The sequence below is a fragment of the Paralichthys olivaceus genome, chromosome 2 (genome assembly GCF_024713975.1).
Source record: "Paralichthys olivaceus isolate ysfri-2021 chromosome 2, ASM2471397v2, whole genome shotgun sequence".
NCBI classification, from domain to species: Eukaryota; Metazoa; Chordata; class Actinopteri; order Pleuronectiformes; family Paralichthyidae; genus Paralichthys; species Paralichthys olivaceus.
Window position 1 is genome coordinate 23,810,529 of NC_091094.1, and position 21,295 is coordinate 23,831,823.

Sequence of the window (21,295 nt, forward strand, 5' to 3'; positions counted from 1 at the left end):
CATGCATGGATGTATCATTGACAGATAGAGGAAGTGGCTGACAGAGAAATCCTACTAGAAGCCAGCCTGAAGGACAGCACATAGGCTGTGATCCTAGCAGCAAAATAACAGGCCCTCAGCACAAGACCTGTGGGTTCCAGGGCAGACAAGACTCAAGGTGCAAGGCTGGGCAATAAATGCCTGTGAGACAGTCCAGCGTGTATTGGCAGGATGTAAGATGCAGGCTGAGACAGTGAGCTCTGAGATACAAAAACAAGTAGCTGGGACACCTTTGCTGAGACATACCACCGAAAGTGGTTGAAAACAACAGAGATAAGATCCTGGGGGACCTCAACTTCCAGACTAACAAACGGCTGCAGGCCAACCAACCAGAGACAGTGGTGGTTGACGAGCAGAAGAGGGCAGTACGGGTAAATGTGGCATTTCCAGCTCACGGCAGCATCACGAAGAAGGAGCTCAAGAAGATCTAGGAGAACAACTGGAACAGATTTGGAGGGTGAAGTCTGAATTGGTCTCTGTCGTAAAAGGAGCATTATGGATTGTGGCCCTCAAATGGGAGAGGGGCAGAATCCAGATACAACATCTAAAGCATCAGTGTAGAAGAGTGCAGTCAGTTTACTTCAGATACTTCAGAAACACAAACTCAGAGGATCAGAGCATGATAGAAAAGGGTCATAATTGGACTGTTGCAAATATATAAATATATACTATATATCTAGATAGATATATATTTCTATATAGAGAGAGAGAGATAAACAGAAAGAGTGTGGTTTGTGTGCAATCTGTACTTTATGTTAAACAAGGAACAGTGTTTCTATATTTTTATATTTCTATCATATAAACATAGTGTGTCACTGTTGCATCTTTACGTTGTTGCCATGGTTCAGTGTGTCTCCTCTGTCATCTGGAGATAAGTGTTGTATCTGCCCTCACTGCTGTGTCTTGTGTGCCGCTGAACAGGCAGTGACCTCACGGCGCCATATTAAAATACTCCCTCCTCTCCGCCTGTGAGATCGGAGCTTAGCAGCCGCAGCTAGCCGCCAGTCTGCTTTTCACATCCACAAGACTGACAGAGGGCGACGACGTGATGGAAATTGACTCGCTTCAAGAGGCGCTCAGAGGTCACTTCACTTTCTTTCGACAGGTTTTCTGTTCGTTGCGACCACGTGTTCTTCCGTAGTTGTTGTATAGTGGAAATAAACGAGATGTAGCTCGCCGGCTAACGTCGCTAGCTGCTTCTCAGAACTAGCTTTAGCTTATGCTAACATTACAAGCGGTTGGACGGAAGCGGCTAACCGTCTGTTCGTTACGCTGACCCACCATGAAAACTCACTAAATATACAGCTTCTCTCTTTATTCCGTCCACCAAACGTGTTTGTATTTACCCTCCATGAGCCCTTGTTTGCTCACTGATAGCAGTGGCTGGGATGAAGTAGCTTACCACTGTCAACGGCTAGTGAGAGACAGTTTGCCGGCTACGCTGATGCGGCTAACTGAATGTGCTAGCCAGTGTGCTAAACTGAAGCTAATTCTAGCTAGCTAGCCAGCGACCTAGCAAGACTGTTAGCAACTGTAGCTCGTTGCGTTATGTAAATAACTAACGAGACAGTATGATCGCCTTCAGTCCTAATGTGTCCGTAGACCTGCAGACAAGCCTCGTGTGTTTAGCTTCAGCAGGAAACCACTGCAGGTGTTCAGGACATCAGCGCTTTACAGCACACTTCCCAAAACTGGGTGAAGCTAAGTCAAATGACTTGTTATCCTCTGATCTGACTGTAACATTGTGTACATGTATGTTTGTGGTTCTCTTTCTCTGACCAGATTTCGAGAAGAAAGCAAAGAAGGAGCCATGTCCTCTTCTGGAACAGTTTCTATGTCATATTGCCAAGACTGGAGAGACCATGTAAGTGAACATTGAAGGCCTGATGAATTTCTCCAGCCTTACTACTACATCTACTACCACTATTACTGCCACACACAAGTAAATACACGTTTTGTATTTGAGCTTGTATTTGATTATAAATGCAAGCATAGTTTCTTTAGATGAGCAGTCCAGAAATAATCTCATATTTCCTGAACAGAACTTCATTTTTTCTAAATGTGATGCGTTGTCATGATGCAAAGTGTCTTAGTTTTTAGGTCTAGATTTTTTCTGTCTTCCAATGTTGCATTTCCAATGTGTTGAGCCCCATTGTGTTTACACTTGTCCGTTAGGGTGCAGTGGTCTCAATTCAAGAACTACTTCCTGTTTAAACTGGAGAATGTGATGGATGACTTCAGAGCCTCAGCACCTGAGCAGAGAGGTCCTGCAAATCCCAACGTGGAGTCAATTCCATTTGAAGATATGAAGGAGAGAATTCTGAAGATAGTGACGGGATATAATGGGTAGGTGCTAGTTAAATGAGTACATTTCTAAATAATAGAGTTTGTGCTAAGCTGACTGGAAGAATTGAGCAGTCACACTAAACTTGTTTGGTTCCCTATGATTAACACACTCCATGGATAGCTTACCTGTTTGCTTCAGAGATATCTGTAGTCTACAATATAGAGTCTTATGACTGCTGCTTTTCTTGCTTTGAGAAAGTAGGCTGAAACACTATAACATTTGGGAACTGTCACAACTTGCCCGATTGAAGAATGACTTGAAGCCCTCTCTCTATTTTTCTCCCTTGTAGGGATGTCGTGATTAACCAATTTTACAATATCCGCGGTTTCATAACGTCATGATTTCATAACTGTAAGAATTGTAAAAATTACGATATCTAACTGTGGTGACCTGCCTCTTGCGAGTCACATAATTAGTGTGTGTGCCGCACGGTGAAATCTCTTGCGAGTCATGTTTTGTGTGTGTTTGTGTGTGTGAGCCACTAAAACGATAGTTGAGAAGAGGAAGAGGGAACTGACTAAACGGCCTTATTTCCACCAACGCTGGACAGACAACTCTATCGGAGGAGTTCTCAGCGAGAGGGCAAAACCTTGTTAATTTTCTGTTTCTGACCAGCTCGGCTGACACACACACACACACACACACACACACACACACACACACTTCTCTCTGTGTTGCTCTTCCTATTAACCATTATAAATGTAGCCAGGAGTTTAATTCACCTATACTGGAGGTAGTAATAGTATAATAAGGACATGAAGAATGTGGCTTGAACCAGGACAGTTTACCTGTTCACTTTTTCACAACTAGTCTGAACTTCCCTCCCAAAACAGAACAACTTCCGTCGGTGACCCTTTACAATAAAAGTCCCATACAGACACACGACAGGAAACACAAATTCACCGACCAACCTTCCACAATAAATTGAATAGATTACATAAATTACTTTGGAATAGCCAAATGTTACACTATAAAAACTTTCTTTAGTTTGCTTTCCATCAACTTGTTTTGTTTCCAGGTTCACAACCTCTGCTTCTACCTTTCATTACAGCCAAGAGTAACATGAGTGTAGAGCTGGGCAATAAAACGATAAAGATCATCAAAAAATAACATTTCCTTAAGACAGAAGAAATATAAGACGTGGTCGATACAACGTTGATAGAACTCATTTCATCCGTGGCTGTAATAGAGTTACAGCCACATCAGCTTATATTGATGCCCACAGCAATGAGTGTAGGAATAGCAGCCGGCAGTAGCACACGTGCTAATGTTTGGGCTACTGCAGCTGTGCATACTAGTACGTTAGGAGTGGGAGTGATATAAAAGAGAAAATGATGACAGAAAATGTTAACAAAATCTTGAGCAACAGTGTTACTGAAGAAGTAACCCTAATGGACACAGCCCAAGGCTCAAAAGGCGAGGACATTGTTGAAAAGGAATTTAGTAGTGTGGAGATATTTTGGTTATTTAAAGTTTGACAAGAAGCAAAGTAGTGTGCACTGCACATTGTGTCAAAAGCATGTTCCCCCAAAGATGTAATACCACACACTAATCTTTTTTACCATCTGAAGCTGAAATGACAGAAATTGATTTATATCGTGATATATATTGATATCGACTAATATGAAAAAGATTATAGTGATAAGATTATATTTCCGTATTGCCCAGCCCTAGCAGCCAATATATACATGTGCGATGTATGTATCGCAAAAAATACTGCTTGAACTGTGATTAAATGGTGTTTCATGTGCCACGCGTTCACACTCTGCAAGTCAATATCTGACCAATCAGATGGAGCCCTGCTGCCCTAGATAATAAATTAAAGATATTCAAATCATTGACAGGTTCTTTCATTAATCAATCAATAAATAGAGTTTTGCGAGGCAGCTCTGTGATGCCTCCTCCTCCCAACTAAATTCTATGGTGGAAACTTCTAGTGATCACCTTTGTCCAGGGTTAAATTCATCACTATGAGCGGTCGATTATATAAAAGAATTGCATATAGCTTATTTATGATAGTCCCAGAACCTTAGGGGAAAGTAACAGTCTACACACACTGACTCTGCTGCACTCTCTCTGGCTCTCAGACTCAGCTGACATCTCTGACTCACTACAGTTTAAACATTGATTTGTTTAAAATGATGCTATAATATCATCACTTAATGACCCATACTTGTCTAATGAGTAAAATATTTCTTAACAGAGCAGCGCGCAAATTCATCAGCCAACCCTCTCGCTCGATACACACTTACTCACTCACTCACACAGTGTGATCAGACATGTGTAAACTCAAACTGGGTAAAAACAACTGAGTTTGTAAACTTAAACAATTTATGGAGAATCGGAGGAGATGGCGGGGCACGAAATATAAAATGGCCTATGTTAGCAGTGAAACCAATCACAAAGACTTTAAAGGGATAGTTCACTGAAAAAAGGAAAATTCAATCATTATCTACTCGCCACTATGCAGATGGAGGGGTGGGTGAATTGAGTCCACAAAACACTTCTGGAGTTTCAGGGATAAACCTTGTTGCAGCAGAATCCAATACAATTGAAGCCAATGGTGTCCTCTCCTTCAACAGAAAAAACATAACATGCCTCCTTACTGCCTGTGTGGTGTCATCCAGGTGTCCGCAAGCCCCAACATTCATATTCAACTTGAATATTGGAGTTGAATATAAATGTCGGGGCTTGCGGACACTTGAATGACACCACACAAGCAGTATGGAGGCATGTTATGTTTTTTCTGTTGTTTAATTGTCTGAAGAAGGGGTCACCAGTTACTTCAATTGTATTGGATTCTGCTGCAACACGGTTTACCCCTGAGACTCCAGAAGTGTTTTGTGGACTCAAACACTTCAGAGTGAAGAAGATGAGTGAATTTAAATTTTTTAGTGAACTGTCCATCACTGTATACTTAAGCATTTGTTTATTTATCAGTCATAAAGACATCGCAATATTTTAGCAACATTCTCGCATATTGCATGTTTTCCATATATTGTGCAGCCCTACTTTACATCACTTAAACTTTACACCACTGTGTTCTCACATCAATTCTGCTGACTTTATGCTTGGTTGACAGGTTGAGAAAGTCCGCAGAAACTCCGTGTTGGAGTTCAGTGCATGTCTGAGAGCAGCTTAGGATCAACGTGATAAGATCACACTTTATTGATCGTGGAAGGGGATATTCTGGTTTTACAACCGCTGAGTCTGAATAAATCTGCCAAATGGACACAGATATAAAGGACCTATGATAGCTCTTCATCATACACATTGGGGGAGTAGAAGTAGAAATTGACCTAAACGATACATTTTGTATTTACTGTAAATGGATCCTTTTGCACTTTATTCGTAGAATCCCGTTTACAATCCAGCGCTTGTGCGAGCTGCTCACAGAACCGAAGAGGAACTACACAGGAACAGATAAGTTTCTCCGGGGGGTGGAGAAGGTACGTCTAAAGAGTGGTGGATGATATTTTTTTCTCCTATCATTAACATGACACCTTCTGTCACTCATTTGGCTGTTCTTGTTTTGTTCTAGAATGTAATGGTGGTAAGCTGTGTACATCCAACCTCAGAGTAAGTGTCATGATAATGTAAAATGTAATGATAACTTTTAATGTAGAAGTTTAGGAATGATATTTTCTACTGAGAGTTCTTTATTGTTTACAAACGTGCAGGAAAAATGGATGCAGTGCCGTCAGTAGAATGAATGGTGTGATGCTCCCTGGGAACACATCTGCTTTTACAGAGAGGTTGGGACAGATTTTGTCCTTGATTTGAACATTTATACATTTTATATACACCATTAGATAACATATCTGTTATTTATATTATGTTTTAGGAAAGTCAACGGTCCAGGAACTCCCCGGCCGCTGAATCGACCGAAGGTGTCTCTGGCCAACTCACTAGCAGCTAATGGTCTGCCAGATAGCACAGACAACAAAGACCTCAACACAGAGCCAGAAGACGACAAAGACTCAAGGTATGTCAGGAGCCACAACGCAACTAGAAAATGAATTATTCATCTTCAACACCAACCCATTGGAATCACCTGTGTTTCACCTGCTTCTCCTTTCTTTTGTCAGTGAGGTTTCAGCATCTGAAGCCTCCCTCGGGAGCTCGGTGAAGAACAAACACCCAGACACGGAGGAGGACATGGAAGCTGAGCAGCAGGAGGTGAAGAGACTGAAGTTCAGCAAGGATGATGAGGATGAGGAAGATGAGGAGGATGAAGAGGAAGAGCAGGACGTTGACACACTGAGGCCTTCACATGTCACCTGCCTATCAAAAGAGGCAGAAGCCATGGTCCAAGAGGAGGAGGAGGAAGAGGAGGAGAAGGTCGGGTACAGCAAGGAGAATGAAGCTTCTAGCAGTGCGGCTGCCAATGAAGACCAAGGCAGGTTTTTCTTCCCCCATACGTACATGTCTTTAACCGGTTGTTGGTTAATGGTATGTGAGGCTACATAGTTTTGAAAAGCTGGGTTCGTGCAAGTAGGTTATGAAAAACAGAAATACTACAGATGCACTGGCTTTAAATATAGTCCACAGGTAGAATAAGATTACAGGGTTATGAACCCAGTTATACTCAGAGGTAGATATATATCTCAGCAGTTTTTTAATACTGAGAAATTGAAATTGAAATGTCTAGTACTAAGGGAAACCTCCAGAAAAGCCAGGTCAAACAGTTGAGTTTTACACCATCTCATCTGAAAAGGATGTTTTAGGTTTTAATATATATTATTTATCTCAGATCTGAAACATGCATCACATCACATGCATGTTTACAGTGAGGAAAACGTGACAAGGCATGATATCGGCAATGACATGTTCATTAGCAGTTCGGCAAAAAAATAGTTGATTCATTATAATGATAAGTAATGTCACTTACTGTGCATCGCTAGGTACGTTAGTATTTACAGATTTATCTGCTGAAGCACACCAGTAATGAAAAGTCAAAAGTGACTGTAGATAGCTGGTAACAATGCTTTTTTATGATTTGAGCAATAATATGTGACTGAACTTGGTGTAAAAAATGTAATTACCAATTTACCATTTTTTCATTTTACGCCCACATACTGCTACATAGTTGTACTTGCTTAACCCAGGGGTTTTCCAGCTGTTTTCTCTTTTTTAGGGTTAGGGTTGTTAGAGTTGCTCTCCTTCACACTGGCTGTCAATCAAGGTCTTACATGTGTCACACTTATAAATCCCACCATCTGACAGCTGCGCCAACATTGAAATTTAGAATACCGAAGAATTTTTTTAATGATTTTTTTAGGGGAACGTATTTACCTCTTTACTGAGAAATTAGTGTATAAAAATAACTGATGTAATAAATTAAAATCTAATTCACAACTTTTTTGTACCAGGGCTCCAGAGTTTTAACATTGGTTGCACTGGTGCACCTGACTTTTTCATTTAGGTGCACCCAAACCTTTTCACTGCACTTTTGGGCACAGCAATAATACACCTATTATACCTTTTCTTGGCAGTTCCCATATGCTTTGGTCATTTCTTCACTAGGGCTAAGACTTACTCGATTCTTGTTGTTCCGGGTTTGTACCCTTATGGTTGAATGCACTTTGGATAAAAGCGTCAGCTAAATGTAATGTAATGTAGGGCTGGGCTTGATTCCATTTGATTTGTTATGTATTTACTTAAGATATTTCAGTGTACATAATTTTGCCTGGATATGAAAGAAATTCTCAGAATGAAAGCTGTCACCTGTGCAAGGAAACCTCTTATTTGTTGCATTCTATAAAAAATAAGGTTGGCCCTTCACAATAATCAGTGTGTTTGTGGGCACTCGTCGTTTTCGATGTGTTTAAATTCATGTCTCAAACTTATGAGCAAATCAAAAAAATACAAAGTAAACTTCAGGACTGTACAGGTCCTAATAACTTGTGATCAATGTTGGCTTTAAATGGTGAAGCATAAAGTGAGCGCAGGTCCTGATGAGACGATGTGATCAATACAGAGACACACCAGTTAAATGTTTGTTGCACCAGTGCGACAAAGGAACTTTTTTAGTCGCACTCTGGACTTCACCCATTAAGACCTACGGTGCAGAATAAAGATGCTGTCTCAAACGTTAAGACCGGATTACAAATTGCAGCCGAGTCTTCTGATCTAAAGTGGGGGATAAGTTTGGACTTGATGTTCGATGATGTTTTTAGACTGATGGTCATGTTTTACAATCCAACCAGTGATTTCAGTGTTATAAGAGGCAGCTGTATGTTGCAGTTCAGTGTGATTTGTGCTGTAAAAACTAGCAAGTTCAACTGTGTCTGTGGTTTTCTCTCTTACTGTCGTGGGAAAAAAATGTCTTTCAGACCCTGAAGATTAGCACAATTGTTTTAAATCCTGTGTCTTTATTGTAGTGTCTACGTCAGGTGCACAGACTGTAGGTAGATATTAGGACTGGACATGATGCATTTACATTCATGTGCTTGCAGTTGAAAATCCATATTAAAGCCTAATATGGGCTGTCTTCATTCAATATTCTCCTTCTCATATTCTGGACTTAATTACTTGTGTAATTTAAATTAAATCTGGCATCTGTGCACTAATGAAGGGAAACGTGTGTAAGAGTGAATATTGAAATGACAAATTTAATACTATGTCATCTTTCCTGTCTCTTTGCTGCCTGATGAGACGGTACCAAACCAGTCCGTTAATCCTTCTGAAGTTGTTTGGAAATAAATAACAAATAGCCTTGAAGTTGTTCATACTCAACTTTGATTTAACACATTTCCACCTTTCCTACACAGAACCTACGAGCAGCACGCATGCCGAGGTGTGTGCAGGCTCGGGTGAGGAGGTGGAGCAGGCCGAGAGGGAGGTACCGTGTGGCTCCCAGGACGAGGCCAGCGACATGGATCAGACAGAGCAACAGGCACCCGCAGGCGTCCTGGAGAGCCCGGAGACCAGCAGGGACAGCGAGGAGAGCAACAGTGACCCAGTGAGCAGCAGCAGCAGTAGCAGCAGTGGTAGCAGCTGTAGCATAGAGGATAGTGCAGACGCGGCCAGAGAAGACGTTGCTCTCGCTCCCTCCAGCAGTACAACTGAACCTCCCACAGAGGGCGCCATGGAAAGTGCCACCTTGAACACTGGGACCACTGAGGAGCCTATGGAGCAGGACTAGACTGCAAGTCCCCCCTGCAGCCGTGTGTGACCATAAACCAGCTTGTCCTTGAATCCAGTTTGACTCTCACTGGGATTGAGGATAACTGCACCTCGTACGCAAGACGAACGCCTCGTCCCGCTTTTGGACACTCCTCCAAAATGGCTACCTGGCATTTGATGTGGGCATAGAAATCAATTTTCATTTGAAGGTTTTTTTTACTGGAATATTTTATTGATCTTCTTATCTTGTATTTTTAATTTTCCCTTAAAAGGGGCTTGTTTCGGCAGCCTCGAGTTTGTCGGCTGGATTTTTTTTGTTCTTTCTTGCGCTCTATGGGTTTGTTTCAGTGCTGTGGTGGTCTGGTTCTAAAGCCACTCTCTCCAGCCATTTGGGACATTGTGACACGATTGGTGGTGTAGGTTTTGTACCCTTTAAGCCCAGTGTACCACACTACCAGGATCAGAACAGAGCCATACCAGCCCTCACTATTTATGAAATTGTTCACTTATGAGCTACAGCCACCATTTCAATTCCTGACTGAAGCACATGTAAAATATTCTTTAGTCGAGCTATGACCTGAACCTAACCCCCCACCCCCCGCTCACCACAACTATGTTACTCCACCAAGCCTCCACCTGTTGATTGTTTTAAAATTTACCTCTCCATCAATGTGAGATGGGAGACCTTTTTTTTTTTTCCATTGTGTCCTTATATTATTTTAACCACATTTTTGCAAAGATACACTACCAATCCCGCTGAAGTATAGTATGACATGCTACTTTGTAGACATGTCCTCTGTAAAATGATATATTTTGGATGCATAAAACCACCATAATTTATAAAAATCATTTCAATTCAATAAGTTCTTTTGGAGTATGTTTTTTTTGTTCTGTCTGCCAGTTGTAGTTTCCAAAACCAGCTGTAAGTACAAAGATGACCTCTGCTTTCTTTGTATCGTGATGTCACCATGTTGTTTCACCGACAGATATCCAGAGCAGTTTCTGGTTCCAGTTCTACACCTGTTTTCTGCAGCTGTACTTTTTGATATTTAGGATTTTAAATTTCTGTAAAGTAGATTTTTGTAGATTGTAATACAGTATGTGTTCACTGCCTTTGTGAAACCATATATAATTGTATAATTTCTGTGTATACTCTGAATGCTTTTGCTTTCAATGCGGTATTCAGAATCAGCAATAAATGTTAACATTTTTATGCGTGGTGGTTTTGCTTATTTGCACACAGCATCTCATTTATGTGCAGTACTAGTGTTAATAATGTTGTTTTATGCTGGACACAGCTGGATACTGTAGCTGTCTCAGCAGTTGGCATTTTGACTCCTAGCTGAAAAGCACATGTGTAATTAATAACTGTGAAATTTTGATTGTAATGCATGAACCGAGTATCAGTGAGCTGATGCTTTACACAGTTCCACTGGAACAACAGCTGGGACTCATATCAAACCAGATTCATTGATGTCACTAGAAAGACCTGTGCTCCTGCTGTGTCAGAATGTCAGTCATGAATAGGGCATTTTCAGAATTTCCTACATTTTTTTTGTTGGTTAAAAAAAATTGTTGGACTCCAGGTTTTCAAAAAACAACTCAAACCTTTGCCCAAGTCCATACTTCAAAGGATGTCCAACTGGCTTCCCTGCACCACTGCCCGTTAACAAATCTCTATTCCGTCCATCCATTATCTATAATCCTTTTGTTTGGGAGCTGGAGCCAATCCCAGCTGACGTTGGGCGAGAGGCAGGGTACCCTGGACAAGCGGCCAGCACATCCCAGGGTCAAAATATATACACAACCATTCACAACTACGGTCAGTTAAGAGTCAACAATTAAGTGCTATCCAGCATATATATATATATATATATATATATATATATGTGATATGGGTTAATTTGCCATGTTACAGCAGAAAAGAAGACAGTCAAAACAGAGACCTCAGTCAAAGCAATAAGCAAACTTATTAAAAATTAAACATTTTGAACTGATTACAATTTTTATTGATGTGGGATACATTCAAAAATATGTGACTTTTGAGTCACCTCAAATTTGACTTCAGACTTAAGTGAATTGGGAACTCAAATACTTCACTTGTAAGATGTACTTTGATTTCACAGACTGCTGCAAGGTGTCGAGGTCCTGAGAAGCAGTTCATATTTTACACACACATTTAAACTCACGCAGGATGTGCAACTAATAACACTAACAATCTAGTGTGAGGTGACCCAGCGAGCCCTGCCATGCTGCCTGCATGCACCAGAACCCTGGCAGTGACATACCATGAATGAAACACAGCCTTTTTTATTATTAGCTACACATGTGTTCGACAAGTTATTTCCCACATTAATCCTCCTGTTATAATTTGTCTGGATCAGCTTTGATCTCCAGCACACTACTTCCCTACATGGTCCCACAAACATAATATGCAGTACAATTACATGCACTCGCAGACATTATTTGCATTTTAAAAGAAAAAAAAGGTTTGTTTAAGGCTTTTCTCTCAGTGTCTCTGGGTAGTTGTTCCTCATTAATGGAAGTAATGAACCCATCAGCACGACTGTTGTCACATCCCTCCCCTGTGTCACACACAGAGGGCAGAGGAACCATGTATGAAAATTAATGAAGGCAGCCAATTTGACTTTGAGATTTTTCATGGGGCAGCTTTGTAAAAGCTCAGCAACTACATGGTTTTGGTCACAGTTAAAATACACAGAGGGGCGAACCATAGCTCATTAAAATAAAGATGACTTTTCACGTCCCCTTGAACAGCTCGGCTCAAAACCCTGCTCCTGTTGGTCAGTTTACAAACGCGTCTGTCACTGCTGTCGTTTGACTGCTGAAATTTGCCCAGGCTCTCGGAGGAAATAAGAAGTGGACTGCATTAATCCTCGCAGCGCTGTTTTAAATTGGTGGCCTTTGAAGACTTGTCCCCGGGGAAACAAATGCCAGGTCAGGAGGGATATTAAAAAGCTGCATGACACCTAATGATTGTTAATCTGACCCCAGCTTCATGAATTTAAAGGTTTCACACACTTTTATTAGAGGTGTCCAAAAATATCCACTTGACTCTTTACACTTGTTATAAAAGCAGTTTACACTGTACCACAGTTACTCCTTAGTTCATCATTACTGCAAATATAGACTATTCTTCTCTATTCTTCCCTTAAGAAGCAACATTTCTAATATTTATTTGATATAGAATAAATTGAAAAAGTAAATAACTGCAGTGCCTGGGTTTCTCTTCATATCACAACAGAAGTGCTCATGAAAATAAGAAAATGTTGATTATTCAGTTAGTTTTTTCCTATCTTTGGGTTTTACTCACATTTATTTTGAAAAACACTACACTTCCTGCACTGTCTGTCTCATAACTGGTAGAGATACTGTAAATTGTCTGCAGGTATGATATTATAATAGTCTATGTAGCAGCTGGAGTGAAAGCTGCAGTGAGTGAACTGAAGTCTTTGATCAGACCAGTCAGTAAAATAACTATGAAATTAAACTCTCTCCCAGAGCCCCCCGACAGTGGACCCCTGGGGGTCTCGGGACCCCCCTCGAATCCCACTTGGCCGCTGTGAGGCGTTACACTCGGGTTTCATGCATCAGAAGCCGCCTCGAGAGAAGAACTTTTAAATGGAAGTGTGGTCAGCATGCAGCGCATAACAAATCACACTAATAGTCTTGAGTCATCGAGTTAAGTGGAAGCACTCCCCTCGATGACTTTGACAGGATTAAAAGATGAAATACAGGAAATCTTAAAGAAAGTGATTATAACACAGGAGTTACTCTCTCAGTTCATGGTTGAGCGGGACTGAGAGCTCACAGTCACGTCCTCTCTGATTGGGTCAGGCAATGCTGCGCGCAGTCTTCGTGCCATCCAATAGAGGGTACTGTTTAGTTTCCAACCCAGACCAAACGTGGCCCCTGAAATCAGAATGCTGGCCGAGTCATCCTGCTCCTGCGAGAGAATGCATGCAGGCTGTGACACACGCTGTGCGCCTCCTTATGTGCTGTCTTGAAAAAGGCACACAGACACTCTGTCCTCCTTCATCCCTGTGCAGCTCTGTCCGCAGGATGAACTCTTGCCTGTCTAAAATTGTCTCCCTGTCTTAGTGTGAGGGGACGTCACAGCACGCTGCCTGTGAACACTTGTGAATGAGCTGAAGATGACATAGCCGTCGTTTTCTTTACTCTCCAGATGCCAGTGAGAATGTCTGATGCTTATGCTGGATTTAGCCTGTGACACATTCAACACACCTCTTGAGAAACCACAGATCGACTCCCACGTGTCTCATTTCTAGAAGAAGAAAAAAACTCTTTCATCGGAATGATCTAAAATATGCTACTTGTAAACACTAGCCTTGGATCATTTGGCGCTTTCAAGGCAATGCAGTGTGTTTTCAGAAAATAAACAAGGTCAGAAACTGATTTCCTCCACATGGTTTTAAGATTTCTTAGTGTCTGTTGGTCAATTTCAGGTCCTGGATCAGGTGTGGGTGTAAATGTCAAGTTACATTTTTCTGGCACAGCAGGGTGAAACATTCTGATCCACTCTGACAAAATGGCAAACAGCAGTGAGTGGGATGCGGTGTGTTGGCAGACTGGAAAGGTCTGGGAGAGTGGGACATTTATTTACCACCACTTCAAGACCACCAAGCACACCTGAAAACAGAGGCAGCCAGGAGCCTCCACCGCAGGAGGCCTCCAGACAGGCTTCACAAGAACCGCTCAGCAAAGTGGGTACAGTGTGAAATACTGTGTAACGCTCTGAAATGGTCAGTGAAAAAAAAAGGATAATTCTGATGTTTGAGGAGGGGATTTTTGTGAAGCTCAGTGAGGGGGCGGGACTCTCAGCACTGACCACGGGACGTGGACGCTATTGAATTTCCCCTTCTCTGTCAGAATGACATCATCACAGAGGAAGTTAGTGGAGGACTGCTTTGATTTAGATGGTGTATCTGTATCGTTCCTCATCAGACTGGCTTTCAGTCCTGTGACAGCTGTGTGGATCTGTACATTAAGGAGAGATTGTGTATATGACTTGTACAGAAACACTTGACATATCTTGACACATTCACCTTGGTCTCAGACACAGGGGTGTTGCAACAGGGTAGGCATGGCATGCAATTTCCTGGGGCCCTGAGCTGAGAGGGGGCCTCTGAGTACAGCTGTTTACAGCAATTACAATTTAGTGAAAACCTCCTTAAATTATATGATTTGTTATGTAAAGGAAACTGCAACAACACCATGGTTGAAAACCCTCAATAACAAGGCAATTTTAGAGTTTTAGAATTCTAGAATGAAAGGTGTTTCAATGTTCAACATAGGGCCCCCAGGTTCATTTTGCCTGAAGCCCCTTTAGTCCCTTGAAACACTCCTGCTCAGGCACATAGGAAATTAGCAAACAAGCATCTAGGACAGTCCAGAATAGTATTGCAGCTACCTAACAACAACAATTGACCATTTAGAAACTTCACCAACTTTTCATGAGTAATCAAGAGGCCTGTATTAGATGACCACATTTGATGTGCAGGTCAGGCAAGAAGTAAATACTAAAATGAAGTCTAAATAAGAAACTGAAAAGAAGTCAGTGAAGCGTTTGAGAAGATTTACCCAGAAATAATAATCTCTCTCTTATTATGTCACTTTGATCCACACTAAAACATTGGATGGCTTGTCATAACATTTTACACCGACAACATTTGTGCCCAATTAAATGTCTCCACATCAACTCGATGTATTACCACCACATTTTCTAACAGATATTCGTGGTTCCTAAATTACATATCCTGATGACTTGTGAAATAACAATAAAACAGAGATCAGGCCCAGCAGGAAACAAATGCAAAAATCGAACAAGGCAGAAAAAAACAACATGAAAACACTGGAGGCAAAACACACAGAGACTAAGACCATAGCTAAACAGAAGACCTGGCAGAACCGAGGACTTAAATACAAACTGAACTGATGACAAACTAGAGACAGGTGGCACGGGACAAACAGGTGAAACAGATCAAGGCAACCAAACCGGAGGGAAACACACAAAGGCAGGAAGTAAAAAACACAGAAACATAAGGAAGGTTTCAAAAATAAAACAGGAAACATAATTAAACACAAATCTAAACACAGAATGAAAGAAAATCTGAAAACAAGGAAATACAGGTAGAAGTCAAAAATCCAAAAGAGTCCATACTAATATCAGACCAACAAAGGCAGGTTTATGCCATGGCTGACATAGGTCAGGAAAACAAGTTCAAAATCAACAATGAATTATTTCCAGGATCATATCCTTTAATAAAAAGTTGACCACCAAAAACAAGAATTTCTGTTTTGCCATTGTGAAGTTGCAGGACATAATGACACCCACTCTTTTACATCTTTAATTCATTCAGGGAGCTAACTGATGGCAGGTTTCATCCACCAGATGATGGTCTGATGCTCAAGCAGTGTCAACATTTACATTTTATTTATGTCCATACTAAAATATCCATCTAAACCAGGAAACATGACCAGTATTCATCAGGTTATGGCCTCTCTGCAGGTTTACCACACTCTGTCACTTCACACTAATGAAGTACACTAATTGACTTTACTCACCGTGTTGGCAGCACAGGGCCCGTCTGCTTCCACCAGCCACTCAGTTTAATGACACTGAAGAGCCTTGTTTATAACAGCCCCAGGCTTTTAGAGGCGATTTCCAGAGATACGACCAGCTCTTTGCCCAGGGATGTAATAAGTGTGAATGGGAGACTAATAAAGGTGCAATTACAGCAGTTGCGTGCATGTGCGGCAACGCTGCTGTTGAGTGGGACTGTAGATGTGCATCCTGCAGCTGAAGAGGCATGTTGCTTAGATGCTTTACAGTGAAGATGATAATGGACTGTTAGAACACACTGGAGAAGCACATCGGGAAATGTTCGTCTGAGCTGCTGCTGTCTGTCCAAGCGAGAGCTGTAATTCTTCAGCTGTGTGGTTCAAGCATGTCTGACGACATAGAGTCATAAATAAATAAGAAAGTGACTGCGCTCTTTGCACTAAATGCAGTTAATGTTTATTTATTCAAGCCCCTCAAATCCAGCAAAATGAAATAGACTCTTTCGAGATGGCCACTTAAACTGTATTGATCTGTCTTTCAGCTGGAGGAACATATAGTTGAAATGTAGCGCGCCATGGATGGTTGAAAACTGCTGCTGTGGGAGGCCGGAAAAAAATTGTGAGTCATAAGCGCAGTTCATTCAACACAACAACGGACTTCATGTCACATTTAGAGCTGCTTGTTGTATTCCAAATCAATAGGCAGTAAAGAAGAGTTACTCACCAAGCCCTTCACATGGCTGCGAGGTACAGAGACCATGCAGCATATTACGTGGACAGGACGTGAATTACTGGTGTTACATCATGGCACATATTTTAAATGGATAAGCAAGATGGAGATAATAAAATGTTTAGACCATCTAAATATAAAAATCAAGACATCCTAATATGTGAACTTCAGCTTTACCTCAACACATGTACAGTTAGACAATACTGTTTTATTGTAGTACTGTGCCATACTAAGGCTACATCCATACTAGTACGTTTTATTGTTGGTAGTAACGATCCCTGTCCACACAAGCATTTTGGCTCTGGATCCATTTTAATGCTCGTCAGCAGGCGGTTGTCAATGTCTTTGTCATAGTTTTCCAAACATCTCGGTGGTTGTATGGATGTAGCCTTATGTCGTACATGAACACATTTCTGTCCTGTAAGAGGTAGACAGTGCTGATATACTGTATGAATATTGTGTTCATTTTATCCCAGTGAAAGACCTTCACTATAATTAGCGTGTTTTTCTTTCTGCATCTGAAAGTGATGTCTGTGAAGTCTTTCCATTACCGCTTGTCATGCTGAGATTCTAATTCCTCACTCCAGTGGGGGGATTCTTTGAAAATAAGGACCATTCCACAATCATTTCATGTAGCACATTGTTGCTTGTAGATTTTTCAGATATGCAGACTCGCAGTCGAATGCCAGTGTTTTATTTGGAATAAGTAAAATGAATCGTTGCTGTCTTCGAAAGGCTGTGAACGTGTTCAAAAGCAAACCTTGGGCCAGGAGGTGAAAATACATAATACTTCTACAATTTCAGTTTTGGCAAATACCAGGAGTGGGAGCAGGGGAAAACATCAGCGAGCTTGCCTCTGTTCAAATAATTTTTCACCATTTAACATTCTGTGTCTTATTTTATTTATCTCATCCATAAATAGACCTGTTAAAATAACAGGTTGTTATTTCTACATCTTTAGAATGAGTAACTAAAGATGGTGTAACCATGTCTTGGTGGCCAACGCTAATAAGCTATTCAGCAGCTTTAGTGCAGTCTGTACCAAGAAGATGCTTCTACACTTGAACCATAGACTGTATATAAATGAGATTTGAACAGAGGCAATCAAGTATTTTTTGCCAATCCAAAATTTACTCCCACGCTGGCAGAGCCTCCGTTGGTTTTTTGGGTCAGCACCTTGTGTCTGTGTGTGAAACTCCAGTCGGACTTTGTTTTTTCTAAACTCTTGCAGTCAGCCTGTTGTGACAGTGCTTTACCTAACACTTCAGGATGTAGGTGTTATCCTCACTCTCGCTCTTTGAACATGAGCACTCATGCAGCCAGCCAACGGGTGAGATAAATCCTTTGGATCTAGTGGGAGATGTGGCAGCACAGAGGAAGAACGGCATGTTTTTCCCTCTCATTCTCCTTTTCTCTTTTTCCTTGTTCTGTTGCTCCCACCCTGCTGAGCGAAGCCTTTAATTTGGAATGTATATAATGGATAAATTAGCTGTCAACCAATAAATCTGCAGAAAGGGAGCCACAGAGGTTCATGCGAATTGACCCAGGAAACTGCGCTGTGAGAAAAGTTGAGCAGAGAGGGATGAGGTGTGGGAGGACGGGCCGCGGTGAGTTATGGCTCCGCTGGGCCATAAACAAAACACAAGCAATGGGGCCTTTGAAGCTAACAAGACCACGCAAGGGTCAAATACGTAGTTAGAGACATTTATGTCTTTGGCATTCAAAGAGTTTGGCTTGCATTATACATCCGATGGAACAAAATGTAAGCAGCTGAGACAAAAACGTCTTTGAGAAATTCAGAAAAGGCAAAATTCAACTTAAACAATTCTAAAATTCAAAATATAGCGAGCATGAAAAACAGTACAATGTTTTATACAAAAATATATAATGCTTAATTTTTGTTGAGAGAGGAATTATATTCCTGGGTCATTTCATTTTTGATGGTTATCCCTGTGTGTGGTTATGATGAAGGTGACATACCCGCTGCTCTCGCTGACAGGATACGCGCTGTCTTATTGCCTGTGCTGACCTTTAACTCAAAGTGCAGAAAGATGGCTCAAAGACAGAAGCATTGACAGCTAACTCACAGGCCTGGCTACAGATAATCATGGTGCCACCGTATGCTTGTAACAGAAGGTCTCTTAAAGTTAATGGGGATTTTGAACTTTCAAACCATACTTTCTTTCTCTGTTTTTCGTCTCTCTCTTTCAATCTTCACTTTCTGTCTGATCTACACACCTGGCTCTGTTTAGAGCTTTATAAATTCCATCAAAAGTTTATGACAAACTTGATGAGATCATATTTTGTTCTTGATAGAAAGTTCTTGTTATCACAATAAACAAAACTATTTCAAAGCACCAGCATGCTAGCATGGCTGTAAATGCATTTTTCCTGTATTTTTTTTACGTTCAAATGACAAATAATAATAAAAAAAAAAAAAACTATGCCTTGTCTTTGTTTCAATCAGTAATATAATTAAGCTCACTTTCCTCTTAACTACTCAAATATCTGTACTTCTATGTGATATATACTTTCTCCTGCGAATGGTCGAGGATTGACAAGATTCAGTTATCACACATGGTACACATATACATATACTAAAACTTACACTGTGAATCAGATTAATAATTCCCCATTAAACTATGATGGTTTGGCTTGACAAGAGGGTGAATGTATCAAAGTGGCCATAATCAATACTTTACGTCTGATCATAAACTACATTGTAACTGTTATGACAGGTTCGTTCATGTTGTGTAGACCTTTACACATTTTAATACTTACAAAGGAAAACCAAATGTTCCTTTCCTGCCATCAATCCCTGTGATGTTTCTGAGTTGTTCCATCTTGTACTTGTGAAAAATCAGAAAAGCTTATGGGTTTAATTATGCATCTTACATACAAGATATATTTAGTTACCTCTGGAGACTCATTTATTCTGGCTGTCACGTACGAGTTACAAGCAAGCACATTGTTCCGGATTGAAATGTGTGATAAAACTCAGTTGTCACTTTTTGAAACCATATCAGCTGATCAGACATTAGTATTTCACGGTTGCCATGTTTGACAAAATCGCAAGTATCAGAAAAATAAAGTGTGTAAAGACACAGAAGAGAGTAATTCACAGTTTCTCACATGGGGTGAAATGTCCCAATCTAAAGCTCATTCAGAAAAGGCTGTCTTTTAAGTTGGAGAAACACATTGTTTTCATCTCACATAATTTTGTCTTGAGGGATGTCTTGGAACCATATCTGAAGTAACATTTATATGAAAATAAGCCATTTTAAAGGTCAGTATTTTATTGTCTTCGATTTGATTCACCAGACAATAAATCCATTGTTTTACATATCAGAGTTATCACAGTAATCTTAATACCATTATCTTAAACCATGGATCAGTCATGCAAATCTAGGTCAGAATGATTGTTCTGAATACACAAATCAACTTATGAATGTGGTTTAGTAAAGAGTGCAAGAAATGCATAGTGTCATGTAAAGTAACATTTTGCAACATTTTTTATTTTCCATTTTTCATGTCAGCATTACTTTTTTAGATGCAGCTCTGAGTTTATCGTGAATTTAACATTTTTGGAATAAAACCCTTCAAATATTCAGAGTTCATAGACTTAAATGCTCTGAGGACATGCCTCCACATCTAAGAGCAACCTTTTTGACTGCGAGAACATGAATATGTGGTTCAGCACTTCTTTCTGTTTATCCAGCAGCTTGTTCTCTTTTATCTGAGATGTGCTAACACTGTCTTCACACCTGCTGAACTTGCTGGAGCAGTGTGGTGCCTCCAAGGTTTTATTTTATTTTAATTTAGGTCATGCAAAAACTCAGACACAACAACCTGTGCCTCAAGTATTTCCTGGTTTCACCTTCAAAATTAATTGTGGCTAAGATGGTAAATAAAGCAATGCAAAAAATATTTTCCAGGCTTGTTAAGCAGGTACGTGCATCTCAGTCTCCTTTGTGAAACAGCATCAGAATCAGCAGTACTCGCAGGCAGCAGAGACGCCCCCTTATCAGTTAATGGATGAGTACACTGGAATGTCGGCGTGTTCTTCGCTCTGACATTTAAACCGATGAGTCCTGCTCTCTGGCTCAAACGCAAACTGCCAGACCAGTGGGGGGATGTCCACTTTTATCCCAAAGATAATAAAAATACATGAGGATAGCGAAGCCAAATATGTGATCGACTAATCTCCTGGCGTTCTGTGGTGGCAGGGGGACGTCCCAGAATTGATTATGGGAGTTTTTTTGTTTGCATTGCATGCCATATTGTTATCTCCCATTTAAAGAGTGTGTAAAGAGTAGCCAGGCATTAATCACAAAGCTGGGGTTCAGTCAAACCTAAGGAGGAGTAATCAATTATAGTCTGACAGACATGGAGAAAAAGCTGAGTTTGCACCCCAGGCTGCTCACATTATCATAATCACCCCCTTAAGT

General features: G+C 40.8%; 1 protein-coding gene across 2 annotated transcripts; it reads left to right on the forward strand.

Annotated features, from left to right (window-relative positions):
• Positions 1-371: 371 nt before the first annotated feature.
• ppp4r2b (protein phosphatase 4, regulatory subunit 2b) lies at positions 372-10,727 on the forward strand. 2 transcript variants are annotated; one of them, XM_020106844.2, is made up of 10 exons: positions 372-496; positions 961-1,121; positions 1,822-1,903; positions 2,215-2,385; positions 5,742-5,835; positions 5,928-5,965; positions 6,067-6,141; positions 6,231-6,371; positions 6,475-6,785; positions 9,160-10,727. In XM_020106844.2, exons 2-10 carry the CDS (start codon positions 1,088-1,090, stop codon positions 9,531-9,533), a joined length of 1,320 nt encoding a protein of 439 aa, XP_019962403.1. In that variant the 5' UTR covers positions 372-496; positions 961-1,087; the 3' UTR covers positions 9,534-10,727. The 2 variants fall into 2 exon arrangements, with proteins under 2 accessions (XP_019962403.1, XP_069368880.1); XM_069512779.1 differs by lacking the exon at positions 372-496 and having other exon boundaries at positions 932-1,121.
• The last annotated feature ends 10,568 nt before the right edge of the window (positions 10,728-21,295 follow it).